The following is a 13,746-nucleotide window of genomic DNA, read 5'->3' as shown; positions in this document are numbered from 1 at the left end:
AGTTAGCCCCCCCCCCCCCCCCCTGCTTGCACAGGGACTCTGGCTGCTTTGAAGATGCCATCTCAAACGTGAGGGAAGGAATGAGGGCGGCTATGAGGACAGAGGCAAGGGGAAGTGAGCGGAGGGAAGGGCTTAGACTCCACACAGCTCCTCATGTTGTGGTGACCCCCAATTTCATTGTTACAAATTGGACATAATCAAAGCATAGTGATTGATCACAAAAACAATATGTGATTATACATGTGTTTTCCGATGGTCTTAGGCGACCCCTGTGAAAGGGTCGTTGGACCCCCAAAGGGGTCGCGACCCACAGGTTGAGAACCGCTGGCTTAGCGGGATCACGTTCATGACGCCCCACATCAGCAGAGCACAGTGTACAAAGCACAGTCCGTGTAATCCACAGCCATACCGCAAGGAGTCATTCACGTTCTATAACGCTCACCGTTTAAAGAGCCCTTTTGTATTTATTATCTCCTTAATTATTATCCCCATTTCACACTTGAGAAAACTACAGCTCAGAATTAGGCAACCGTTCCTCTAATAGGAGAGAGGGCTGGAACCCAAAGCCAGGCCTTCAGGCTGCGCCCGTGCTTAACTGCAGTAGTTTGGGGTTTGGAGTTTTGTGGTTGAACTGTTCCCGGTTTAGAGGGAAGTTGAAGAGCAAGGTGCTCCCCTCGGCACACATCCCCGCTCTGTTAACTGTCCTCGGTGCCCCCCTCCCCGCCTCCCCGCTTCCAGGGAGCCCCTGCTCCACGATGCGGGCCACACCCCACGCTGCACGATGTTAGAGGGCATCTTTCCGGGTATCCAGCCTGAATGAGCAGAATGAGTTCCTCCACCCACGGATATGGCCGGTACAACTTTTAATTCCAAAAAGTAAAAAAGCTTCAAGGTGCACAGGGCAAGGAGAGAGAGAGAGAGAGAGATGGTTTAAGGCTCGGATGGGTTTCCTGTGAGTTGTAAGGCGGACAAGTCCCGATCTGCACGGCGCGGGAGCGGAGGAGGGGCGGGCGCAGTGAGTCAGGCCCGGCTGCGGGGCGGGGACAGGCGGGGGACTGGGCAGGGACCGCGGGGCCCCAGCCCAGAGCTCGCCGCGCCGCTTCCCGCTCACAGCCTCTGCGCCTCGCTCCGCTCCGACATGGTAAGCCCGACTTTTTACTTGTCTTCCTCTGAAATCGAAAGGAAAAGCCACCGCATCCTTTCCACCAGGCTTGATCTGTGGCTTCTAGGTGGACGTGGCAGGAAAAAGCAATCCGTGGGAGGGAACCAAAGAGAGGACGGAAGGGAAAAAGCCCTAATGTTCTACCTGGAGCAACAGCCCAGGGGTGGCCCCCGGAGAGTCTTTGTTTTTCGGGGGGAAGAGAGGGCTCGGGCTGAGGGGTGGGAATTGCATGGCCAGCGGGGCGGCGGCTGCCCCAGGTCCCTCAGGCGCGGAGGGGCGGGGGTCCTGCTTGTGCTGCGGGCCCGCGCCCCCGGATCCCGGAGACACTTTACAGACTGGGGTGGAGCTCTGTGGACCAGGAAGGGCCCATTTCAGAACAGTCGTCTGAGCCCTGGGAAAATCCAAGTTTCAGTAACTACAGGCAAAGGGCCAGGACAGAGACGGAAGCCAGCCCGTCCCCGGAGCAGAACCTCAGCCAAGAATGTGGAAGGAGCCCTGCCCAGCTAAGCCCCTCCCTTCCTTTTCCTCCCCCCCCCCCCTTCTTTCAGGCACTCAATGCGCCACCTGTGTCCCCCCTTAGCTCCTGCCATCCCCACCTTGAATTCTCTACCTTTGCAATGAAGCCACCTCCAAAATCTGCCTCCTCTTTGGTGCAGGGAGTCAGCAAACTTCCACCCAGGGACCAAGTGGGGTTTCTGGACTTTGCATTTTTCAATGGTTGAAAGAAAATCAAAGGAAGAATAATACTTTGTGACATGTGAAAAGTATATGAAAATCAAACTTCAGCATCCACAAATCGAGTGTTATTGGCGCAGGGCCACACCCATTCATTATGAGTTGTCTCTGTAGTTGCCGGTCCGTTACAAAAGCAGAGTGAGGAGCCATTATGGACCACACTGGCCTAAAATACTTATCATCTGGCCGTTTACAGAGCACATTGGCCAACCCCCTGCTCCAGTGTGTCAATCTGTGTCCCCACCTACTCTTCCTCTTCTCCTTTCCATGCAACAACGGACAAGGTCACATGGGAACTTGGAAAGGCAGCGCCAGCACCACCGGGTGGTGAAACCTGACATGATGCCCTGGAGGAGGGAGGGGGGATGCCACCGGGGGTCCTTGGAAGGAAAAGGGGGGTGTTGGTTAAGAATGAGAACCTCAGTACTGGAGTCTGCTTTCAAGGGTTACTTCTTCTTCAAATTCCTTTTATTTTTCTTTCCTCAAATGTTGAGTGTTTAGTTTGTGTTGTTAAAATTCTTTCATTATCATAGTTTCCACCAAATACAACTCTGAGGTGCAGTGAGCTGTGTGGAGTGCTGGCCTCGGGCAGGAGACCTGTTCTCCTCCCTTTCAGCAACTGCCCCACCCTGAGCATTGCCTCCCAACACCCCTCCAGCTCTACAGATTTCACAATTCCATTTCAGTAATGTGATCGCGGTGGCCGCTGGAAAATTACCTATGGGGAGAAGGGAGGTTTCTCCCTGTGGCTGATAGCAAGTTTTCAAGAGGACAAACATAGTCTAAATGACCGCAGTCAAGAACAATGTTCAGGTGGGAAAAAGTAAAGCAGAAGCCACGGTGAAACTGGAAAGCAAAGCAATCTGAATCCCACAGGGAAACTGGGCAGAGGAAGCCTCTGAGGGCCTATGGAACGGTCACAAGGCCCTTGCCCCTTGGTCTGGAACCTCCTGCCCCATCTGGCACGTCCTCCCAGCCAATCCTGTTCCCAGCCAATCTTGTTCCCATCTGACACAGTAAGACAGTGCGATTTTACTAGGAGTCCTGATAAGAAAAGCTGATGTGCAAACACATGTTTCTAGGCTGTGCTATTTTGTTTCTCCCCCAAACCCTGAACCTACCAACACTTTTCTCTCCTTAAGAAAAAGTTCCAACAATGTGACCTTTGGGAAAGAGCCCGCCTCTGGAAGGGCTTCATAGATTCGCCCAGACGCAGCGGGCAGCAGGCACCTGGCTGGGCTGGTAAAGCGCCTACTAGCAGAGAGACTGGGAAGGGAACAGCCTACAGGAAGGAGGGAGGGAGACCCTCAGCCACACAGCCTCGGGGCTCTGATCAGTCTTTAGCTCATTAATTATGGGGCCTGAAAGCCTCCACCTCCGGGCTCCAGGAAGTACAACTCAAGAAAAGTCACCACCCACACATAGACCATTGTCAATGCCCCCCCCCCCCCCCCATTAAGCCTCAGAGGAAGGGTGTGGCCCGCAAGTGTTCCAGAAAGTCTGCAGTTGCTGCTCTTATCCACCAGGGGGAGCCCAGCAGTTCCTCACTTCTGGGGCCCAAGGTGCCCACTAGAATGATGGGCACACTCAGCAGGACAGAATTTACTTGAAGATTTCTCTTGAAGGGTCGCAGAGCCCAGCACAGGCTTTGAATCTTTCTCCTGGTGCAACCACAGCCGTGGTTCAGCTCTGTAGAAGGCATGGGGACTGTGTGAGCAGCCATCTGAGAGCCCCCATACCAACCTTCCTGGTTTGAAGTAACCAGAGAAGCTCTACCAGTCATTCCTGTGGGAATTCATGACATCTGCAAGTAGAAGGAGCAAAGGCTGAGGACTGCAGAAAGGATCTGGAGGGCAAGATTCCAGGGATGACTCTGCTATGCCCTTCTCATGCCTCCATGTCCTCACGTGTAAAATACATGCTTGCTGCCCAGCCGGAGTGGCTCAGTTGGTTGAGCATCATCCTGTGCAAAAGGATGCCAGTGGATTCCCAGTCAGGGCACATGGTTCAATCCCCAGTGGGGGCACATATAGAAGGCAACCAACCGATGTTTCTTCTTCTCTCTCCCCCCCTTCCCTCCAACCTTCCTCTCTCTAAGCATGTCCTCAGGTAAGGATTAAAAATAATAATAATAAATAAAATAAAATATAAAAGATGCTTTTGAACATCCAAAAAATTCTCAGATCTCTCACCCCATACACAGTACTAGCTTTTAGTTTTTATCTAGAAATGCCTGAATCCCAGGAACTCAGCATTGCTTTACAAGGAACTGCTATTTCATTCATCCTGGTAGACTCTTGATACCCTGGAAAAGAGGAAATTTTAAAATCTGTACATAATGCTTGATATGCACATGAATTTGTAGATGTATAGTTATACATCTATTTACCCACGCGTTCCAACAATACCAGTAGACCCTGTCACCCTTACTCTCATCTTGGCAGCCTACTGCTTTCAAGCTTAGCCACATGCTCCATACTTCCTCTCACTGTATTTCTCCTGGAATAACCATGACGCGATGTGGAAGGGAAGCTCACAGGATGTGACTTTCTGTTCCTGTCTTAGGCCCCTAAACCCTCTAAAAAAATGACCCAGTCCTTTAGGAACTGCTCTGACCCCAAATGAAGAGATGAGATTCTCTGGAGGGTTCTCTAGCTTCCGGTCTTTGATGCGTTGCCCTTGTCTGAGCCCTGAATTTTTTTTTTTTTTCTTCCAAGGCAAAAATGGCCAGCCCTACAGAGACCGAGCGGTGCATCGAGTCTCTGATTGCTGTTTTCCAGAGGTACGCTGGGAGGGACAGTAACAACTTCACACTCTCCAAGACGGAGTTCCTAACCTTCATGAACACGGAACTGGCTGCCTTCACAAAGGTACGGGTCCCAGCCCTCACCCCCAAGCTACCCAGAGCAGGAAACAAGCCTGTAGACTGGCCAGGAAGGAAGCAGACTGGCCAGCAGCTAACCCCCACCCCACACTCCTGTCTCCTTTTCATTCATTCGAAGCTGGAGGTCCACAGAGCAGCCTAGGCTGAGCTCCTAGGCCTCAGAGTGAGCTCAGAATGACTAGTAAAGGATCTCCCCTCTCTTTTTCTTTGAATAAGATGTGTTTTCAAGATCAAAGTTATCAAATTACCTGACATAGGGAGAGCTTCCCTACCATCTAGGGAAAAGAGCTTACAAAATGGTAAATGGCCTAATGGGAAAGAGTTCTAATTTTATTCCTCTACCCCAAAGCCTCTAGGGCAGTCCTGTCCAATGGAACCTTCTCAAATGATTTTTTTAAAAAATGTTATATATCTGCACTATCTGATATAGTAGCCACTGGCCACATGTGCCTGTTGACTTTCTAATGTAGTTCATTTAAGTAGCCATATAGAACCAGTGGCTGTGTGTGCATGTGTTGGGGGTTTGGATGAGTGGGAGATAAGGCTGATAGACAGGGCATCCCATTTTCACTTCAAATCACTCGACTTTTATAGAGTTTGTATATTGGAGTTGCATGGAACACTTGGGGGGAAAAAGGTGTTCCACTGTTTTTACAAAATTGAATAACCCCTAATTGTCACATAAAGTCCCCTGAGCTAGGAACCAGAAAACCTGGGTTCAGGTCTCAGGTCTTCCCCTTAGCCAGGTCACTTTAACTCTGGTTCTGTGTCTGGTTAGTAGGAATACTAGAGCCACTACTCTTGCAAGAATAAAATGTTGGCAACATATTTGAAAGCATTTTAGAAAGAACAATAGAAAGATACTATGAACATTATTGTTGTTATTGCCTCTGCAGAACCAGAAGGACCCCGGTGTCCTTGACCGCATGATGAAGAAATTGGACGTCAACTCTGATGGGCAGCTAGATTTCCAAGAATTTCTTAACCTTATTGGCGGCTTGGCGTTAGCTTGCCATGATACCTTTAAGCGTTCCCAGAAATTTGTCTGAAGAACCCTTGGAGCTGGCCTCCAGCCCCAGCCCCTTTCCTTCAAGTTTCCCAATCATCCTTTTCTCACAGACCACACACACCCTGAGCCCAGCGTACCTGCCACCCCATGCAGGCCGTTCCTGCTGGTAGTAATAAAACATTTTTTTTTAAACACACACTGGAGAGTCAGTAAGTTTGTGTAAGGGAGGGAGAAGGGTGGGAGGAATGTAAATTGAATTGATTAAAGCCGTTACTGGAAACAGCACAGTAAATAGTAAAAATGCATCTTGGGTTTATTCTTATGACTAATGATGCCATCCAGACCCATCTCTAAATTACTCAGACTGATGGAGAGTTGTCACTTGTCATCACTCACTCATTAAATATCTACCCCTACTACAGGCATTGACATAGGCTCGGGATACCGTCAGCAAGACAGACAAGGTCCCACCTTCACTGAGCTTACTTTCTCAATGGGGGGAGGGAGGACTGAATGAATAAGCCCATGGACACAGACAATAGTGTGGCAAAGGCTTAGGAGGGGCTGGGGCGGAGAGGAGGCAGGCAATGGGGGAGAAACAAAAACAAAGCGGACATCTGTAATTCAAGATGAATTTTAAAATAAAATGGGCTCACAGACAAACATTACACTGCACATGAGGGACCATCAGTACATGCAACAGATGAGAGACTTTGCACCCAGGTAACAAGAAAGAGCAATTTGCAATGGACTTTAATGTATCTTTAAAACAGCGGTTCTCAACCTGTGGGTCGTGACCCCTTTGGCGGTCAAACGATCCTTTCACAGGGGTCGCCTAAGACCATCCTGCATATCAGATATTTACATTACGATTCATAACAGTAGCAACATTACAGTTATGAAGTAGCAACGAAAATAATTGTATGGTTGGGTCACAACATGAGGAACTGTATTTAAAGGGCCAGAAGGTTGAGAACCACTGCTTTAAAATGTTCAGGTAAATAAAACAAGAAATACGACACATAAAACAAGAACAGGAGTAGATGAAGAGAGAAAAAGAAGCAAATAGAGAATTTATAAATAAAATATACAGTCATGCAAATATATAAAGGATCATGAAGCTGGGCATTGCACCAACAGTTCTAGGCCCAGCTCCGGTGATGGCTGAGAGGATCTCTCCCACCCACCTCACCTTGGGAAGACCTGGTGACTCACCTTCCCCGCACACCTCACAATGACCCTATTGTACTGGCCATGAACCTGGTGAGAGGTGTGTTGGGAATTGGAACGGAGAGATGGAGAGGACCACACCTGCGCAGCTGCTGCGATAAATCATGCTTTGTTTCTCTGCTCTCCCTAATCTCCTAAGTCTCCCCAGTCATCACCAAGCGCATTCTTGGATGACCACAGTCAAGACAGAAAACTCTGGGAGGGAAAAGCAAGTCTGCACTTGCTGGGAACTGGGTTCCGATGAATTTGAGCACCTGTATGAACAGGTAATCCCACCCTCGCCCCACTTCTCTCTACTGAGACTGCAACCGAAGCAGAGAGAAGTGTTCCTGTCGCCAGATTCATATTTTATCCTTACAGCGACTGAGTTGCAACATTATCATTAAATATGACCTGTGGCCTGGCCGGTGTGGCTCAGTGCTTGAGCATGGACCTATGAACCAGGAGGTCACCGTTCTATTCCCAGTCAGGGTACATGCCCGGGTTGCATCTCAATCCCCAGTAGGGGGCGTGCAGGAGGCAGCCAATTAATGTTTTACTCTTACATCGATGTTTCTCTCCCTCTCCCTTCTTCTCTCTCTCTGAAAATCAATAAAAATATTTAAAAAAAATAAAATAAGAAACATGACCTGTGGAGTCACTGGTAAGAATGCAAAACAAAGACAAGGATCTGGGAACGTTATAAATCTAGCCCATAAGGAGATGAACTGGCAGAGGGAGAAACCCAAATGTGAAAGATGGGTAAGGTATAAAAATCAATACCAACTGGGCAGCAGAGGTTGCTTCCGAAATGCTAGCTCACCCAGTCCTCCTTTCCTCACCACTAAACCTCCTCAACTCCTTGCAGTCCGGCAGCTTTCTCCTCCCCATGGTGAAGATTGCTTTCCCAGCGTCACACAAGTCCTTGCCATCTTAGCAAATCCAATAACCTGGTCGCCATCCTCAAAGTCCTCGGGCCACAGCACTGCCAACAGTGGACAGCACCCATGCACGCCTCCTGAAGTCATCTCTCTCCTGGGTTCTCACCACACCACAGTCTTCTTCCCCTGGTCTTAGCAAGCCTGGATTCCGGTCCTCAGCCTACCACAGGCCAGTCAGTGTGTGATCTTGGCATGAGACAGATCCACAGGAGAAAATAACCAAATTTATTGTGTACAGACATACAGGGGTCCCCTAAGAATATGAGACAGATAGAGCAGTTCAGGCTTATATGCCATCTTGAGCGAAGGAGAAGCAGGGAGGTGGTGGTTTAAAACTTCAAAGGGCAGAAAGGCAATACACACGGAGATGGGAAAGTAAATGTTTGGTAAACAAATGTTTGCTGGGCCATCTTTAACAAGGAACACAGAGAAGACTGTGATCAAACAGGCCTTGCCAGGGTCCTCCGTGTCTATTACACTCTAGTCCATATTAAACTAGAGTTATCTATGACAGCGGTTCTCAACCTGTGGGTCACGACCATCAGAAAACACATATAGCATATCAGATATTTACAGTACGATTCATAACAGTAGCAAAATTACAGTTACGAAGTAGCAACGAAAATAATTTTATGGTTGGGGATCACCACAACATGAGGAACTGTATTAAAGGGTCGCAGCATTAGGAAGGTTGAGAACCACTGATCTATGATGAAAGCTCCCTTAATGATTTTCCCTGAGCCTTTCTTTTCTTAAAAATAACCAGCTTAGCCAGACTAGTATGGCTCAGTGGTTGAGCGTAGATCTATGAGCGTCACGATTCAATTCCCAGTCAGGGCACATGCCCAGGTTACGGGCTCGATCCCCAGTGTGGGAGGTGTAGGAGGCAGCCGATCAATGATTCTCTCTCATCATTGATGTTTCTATCTCTCCCTCCCTCTCTGAAATCAATAAAAATATATTTTTTAAAAATAACCAGCTTAAAATAATCAATACCCCAAAAGGCATATTTTGAGTAAAACTCTGCTTTCCCCTCAATGCCAAGACAAATCTCTGGCCCCAAGGAACTACACGCATTGAGGGAGACAAATAAGAGGCTGCCCAATCTGCGAGAGGAGAGGTCCCGGCCTCCCTTCACTGCCTTCTATTACAGCCTGACTCCGCCTTGGAAAGGGAATTCCTCCAGCACAAGGAGTGTGTCGCCTTCCTCTGTGAGTTCCCTGGGGCAGCTTCCAAAATCCCAGTCTGCTGCTCTCCTCACTAGATGGCTGAGCCTGGCTGGGAAACGCTGCTGGAACCAGGCCTCCTGCCAGGATCCCAGCCTGACCACAACGCATGTGCTGGGAGCCACTCAGGGAGGCAGTGACCACGGGGAGAGCCAGTGTCTGCACGCTCTCCCCTGCAGGTCACCCTGCCAGGGGTGGGACCAGCTAAGACTAATCACAAAGCAGATCATTTCCACCTAGAAATGCCCTGCCAGCAGCTTGTTCAGCACCCTCCTTCCCAGGCCAGTGTCTCCCCTCCCTGCGTTGGGCAGGCACCACCCTGCTGCAGGTGCCCCGGCTGCTAATTCCAGGTGGCTGTGCCCCTTCCTCTCCCTCGGGCCCTGCAGCTCAGTATTGGCGCCCTGGGGATTCTTCCTGCAGGTTTCTCTCAGATCTGTTCCGTCCTGCCCACTCTGACCAGCATCTTCCCAGTCCAGGCCTGCATCATCGCCAGCCTCGCCTCCTTCACCTCCTGGCCCGCATTTTCTCCCACCTGCAGTTGGTGGTTCTTAATCATGCTGACATTGAAGTCGGTAGCCTGGAATTCAAAAACATCCGATCACCTAGCCTTTATCACTCACCCAAACCCCTTTTCTAGCAAACCCCACTGCAAAGCTACTTACTGTGCAGCCACCAGAGGGCCCCACAGCACTAGCTAGGAAGTGAGGACACACCCTCTCCCAGTCCAGGGCGCCTCACAGCAGCTTCCAGCCAGGAAACAGGACTCCAGGGAACCCCCAGAGTCCCGCTGCTGGCTAACATTGTTGAGGAAATCAGTTCAAACCAAGCAGCCGGCCTTTCACAAGAGAGCTGAGTCACAGGCTCCATGGAGTCACATTTCTGTGGATCTGAGCCCTCTCCGGCCATGTTCTAACATCAAAGAACATAGAGTATCTGTGGCTTAAATAACTTTCCCTTTCATGCAGCCCACAGAATTCCTGCCTGGACCACCACTTGTTCTCAAGTTGTCATAAAGAAAAGGGAACCGCACGTTGGCCTGGCCGACCACAGCCCAGGGCGGGCAGGTCTTGTCTTGCAGAGTTCTCCCACAACACCAAGCATTCCTGGGGTTCAGACAATCTGGTGCTCTGTTCTGGCCTAATTACTTATTACCTCAAGGGACACGATCTTGTTTGCTTCCTTCTAGGAAGAGGCCTGGGAGACGAGGGTTCCTTGTGACTAGAAAGTGGAAGAGGAGGGCTAAAATTCCCAGTTTTTGCTTTGTCGGCCACCCCAACTCATAACATAGGCAGACTCAGTAACTTATGGCTGATTTTCATTAAGGTTTTGCTTGTCTCTTTTTTGAGTGTTTATTAAGAGGCTGGATATATTCGGAGAAATATTTTAAAATAATTAAAAGACCTTGAGGGGTTGGTTCCTATCTTCAGGATAGACCCACATAAGTCACTCCCTGTGACCCCCATAATAACCTGCCCCCAGCATAGGAATTTGAAACCCCCGCTGTGGCCGAGGACACAGAAGGAGCAGAGACTTACTTGCCCCTGACACAAAGCAATCGTGCAGCAGAGCTGGCATTCAACACAGCCTGTCTGGCTCCAACCACCCCCCACTTATTAATAATCATGATAGTTAATATGAATGGGGCACTTACTGTGTGCCGGGCACTCTGCTAAGTACATGCATTTTCTCATTTTATATTCACAATGTCCTTATGAGGCAGGAACTACTATCAAGTCCATTTTCCAGATGAGAAAACTGAGGTTTGGAAAGGTTAGATGACACGTCCAAAATAGCCTTCAAGTGCCGGAGAACACAGGACTCACTCCCAAGCCTGTGCTCTTACCCACTGTTAGGCAGCGTACCGCCTCTCCCACCTCCTCTCATGACATGAGCACATGTTACCTCATGTGCTTACCATGCTGCAGGCACACTGGTAGCTTTTCAATTCCCCTCTCGGGTCAGGCTCCCCCACCCCCACCCCAGCCTCCCAGACTCTGCAAGTGTTTTCCCTCCACCAGAAAAGCTCCCTCCTCACTCCTCGCCTTGAAACCCTAGTTCCTCTTCCTCTAAGTCTGGGCTTAAATGTCCCCTCCTCCGTGTAGTCTTCCCTGACTTTCTCCTCTCTTTCCCTTCAATTCTTCTCTCATTCAAACCCTTGTTTTTCCCATCATGGGTTTTGTTTTGCCCTTTACTTGTACTTTACTTGTCTGTCTCACTAGAATGTAAGGCTTCTGGGGGCAGAAATGTGTCTGTCTTGGTCATTAACATACCTCAGCACCCAGAACATGCCGGGTGTTAGTAGCACTCAATAAGTATTTGATAAATTATAATCATTGGATTTTGCAGCTCACCTAGAGACGAAAGCAAGTGATCTTCAACCCCAAGCTAAGAGTTCTCATGCCTTAAAAATAAAAATAAATTTTAAAAGGCTGCAGTCCTGCCCAGATGACGTAGCTCAGTGGTTGAGCATCAACCTATGAACCAGGAAGTCACGGTTCGATTCCCAGTCAGGGCACATGCCCGGGTTGTGGGTTTGGTACCTAGTGTGGGGCGTGCAGAAGGCAGCCGATCAACAATTCTCTCTCATCATTGATGTTTCTATCTCTCTCTCCCTCTTCTTTCCTCTCAGAAATCAATAAATAAATATATATATATATTTTATAAAAAGGCTGCAGTCCTTCAGCTTCCAATTCCAAGAGGTAAGTTAGTGGGGCCAGCACAGCTTCGGTGGAGCCCTCAGGTGCCTAGGGCCCAGAGGGAAGTCTGCTCAAAACTGCCCACAAATCACAGCGAGAGACCTTGCTCCGCCTCCTTAAAGCTTCTGCTGTGCAAAGTGAGGGACCTCACAGCTGAATCCTCTCTCCCTATCCTGCTGCCTGCGGGGGGCCCAGCCGGATGCCTTGATGGTCATTAGTTGGTTCCTTCTCTTTCCGGGCCCCAGCAGGTAGGGGTCTGTCTTTATTTTATCCATAAAGAGACTCAGGTCCACAGTGGGGAGACGGCGTGCCTGGAGCCACACAGCTGGCGAGTGGAGGAGTCACACACTCCCTCTCTACACTTCAGTGGCTCCTAGTTACCTTCAGAAGCGAGCTCCAAGCTCCCTAGCCGAGTATTTCCAGGGGCCCCAGGAAAGGCACCTCCTCTCAGGCTGAGCCTCACCCAAAGCCCTGAGGGACTCTGCTCTCTCCCGCTGCAGAACTGGGGCAGTTCCCAGAAAAGACATGCTCCCTCCCAATTCCATGCTCCAGCACATGCTCTCCTTCCTGTCTGCCCCCATAGAAAGGCTAATCCCTACTCGTCCTGTAAGATCCATACAAACAAGCAAACAAACAAAAAGATAGCCCCCAATAGGGATCTACCCTAAGAAAATAAACATGTGGGAAAAGGCATTTATTCAAAAGCAATCTTTTGATATCTAATTACTATCTATGACAGTAATAATGGTAATAACCTAAATGTTAAACAATGGGAAATGTTTAATAAATTATATTTCCCTATTTAGGGTGTACAAGTATAGCCACACGTGGGGGTTTGTTGCTTTGTTTTTGTTTGTTTGTTTGTTTGTTTGTTTTACCAGCCAAAGCCTTATGCAAGCTACTGTAAATCAGGGGCCCTCAACTGAAGTGCCATGGAGGACCGCGGTGACTCCCTGCTAGCGCTCCTGAATTGTCGGAAAACTCTACCCTTTGCTACAGCTGTGATTCTCACGTGAACATAATGTCTGGGCAGACGCACTGCTGAGCTAGACTGCATGGCACAACCTGACACACATGAAGAAACTAAGAAACCGTATGCATTTGCCAGGACCTGTGAACGTATGTAAGAGAGGATGACCAGGGCAGTGAATCGTTCTACTCAAACAGTGTCACAATGCGCATGTGATCAGTAAAGTAGTATAACGGCTATTCATGCAACTTCATCCTTTTGAGTGTGCTGCCAAAAATACTTACATACAAAAGAACACCATTCTATGCATTAGAGTTATGCCGTAGCAGATCACCCCCCAAATCTGGGGTTCTTTCTCACTCGTGTAACTAGACCAATAGAGGTGATTCAGGAACCCAGGCTCTTCCACCCCTTGAGCCTCGAAGTCTGACAGACAGGAAGAATGTGGAAAAGTCAGCTCTTAATCACCTTGGCCTGCAAGGGACACATATCACTTCCAGTCCCATTTGCTGGTGACTAGTTCCAGTCCCACCTAGGCGCAAGGGCTGCTAGGAATACATCCCCGGCCGAGCAGCCACTTCCCAAGGACACCTCTACACTGTGACGGGAAGAACACACATTTCTGGTGGGCAAGCTCACCTCTTTGCTGCAACCACAAACCCAAAAGAAATGAAAACCACAGGGTTATGGGTTTTGCTGCTATGCCAAATGGAGAAGTGGGCCTCGTTCATAGAACAATGCCTCCTGCTCCCGCGTTTGTACACTGGGATGTACCACAGGCATGGTGGAGAACTTGAATGCCACTTCCTCTTTGTGCCATTTGGTCTGCTCCTCTCTGTGCATCTCTCCTTCACCACCTGCCACCCCAGAGCTGGGCAGCTCTGGCTCAGGCGCCGGTCCCTGGTCTGATCAGT

The 13,746-nt window shown here is 49.2% G+C and overlaps 1 protein-coding gene across 1 annotated transcript; it reads left to right on the top strand.

Moving 5' to 3' along the window:
• Positions 1–988: 988 nt before the first annotated feature.
• On the top strand, positions 989–5,988 carry S100A11 (S100 calcium binding protein A11). Its single transcript, XM_036343593.1, has 3 exons — positions 989–1,141; positions 4,615–4,767; positions 5,678–5,988. The coding sequence occupies exons 1-3, from the start codon at positions 1,139–1,141 to the stop codon at positions 5,828–5,830; spliced, it is 309 nt and encodes a 102-aa protein (XP_036199486.1). The 5' UTR covers positions 989–1,138; the 3' UTR covers positions 5,831–5,988.
• The last annotated feature ends 7,758 nt before the right edge of the window (positions 5,989–13,746 follow it).

The sequence above is a fragment of the Myotis myotis genome, unplaced genomic scaffold (assembly GCF_014108235.1).
Source record: "Myotis myotis isolate mMyoMyo1 unplaced genomic scaffold, mMyoMyo1.p scaffold_m19_p_18, whole genome shotgun sequence".
Classification (NCBI taxonomy): Eukaryota; Metazoa; Chordata; class Mammalia; order Chiroptera; family Vespertilionidae; genus Myotis; species Myotis myotis.
The sequence above is the reverse complement of the archived record's forward strand: the minus strand, read 5'-3'. Positions and strand labels throughout refer to the sequence as shown.

Bases quoted from the DNA above. Each gene is read 5' to 3' on its own strand.
- S100A11 (XM_036343593.1), top strand. The intron at 4,768-5,677 runs GTACGGGTCCCA...TTGCCTCTGCAG, and splicing joins AACTGGCTGCCTTCACAAAG to AACCAGAAGGACCCCGGTGT.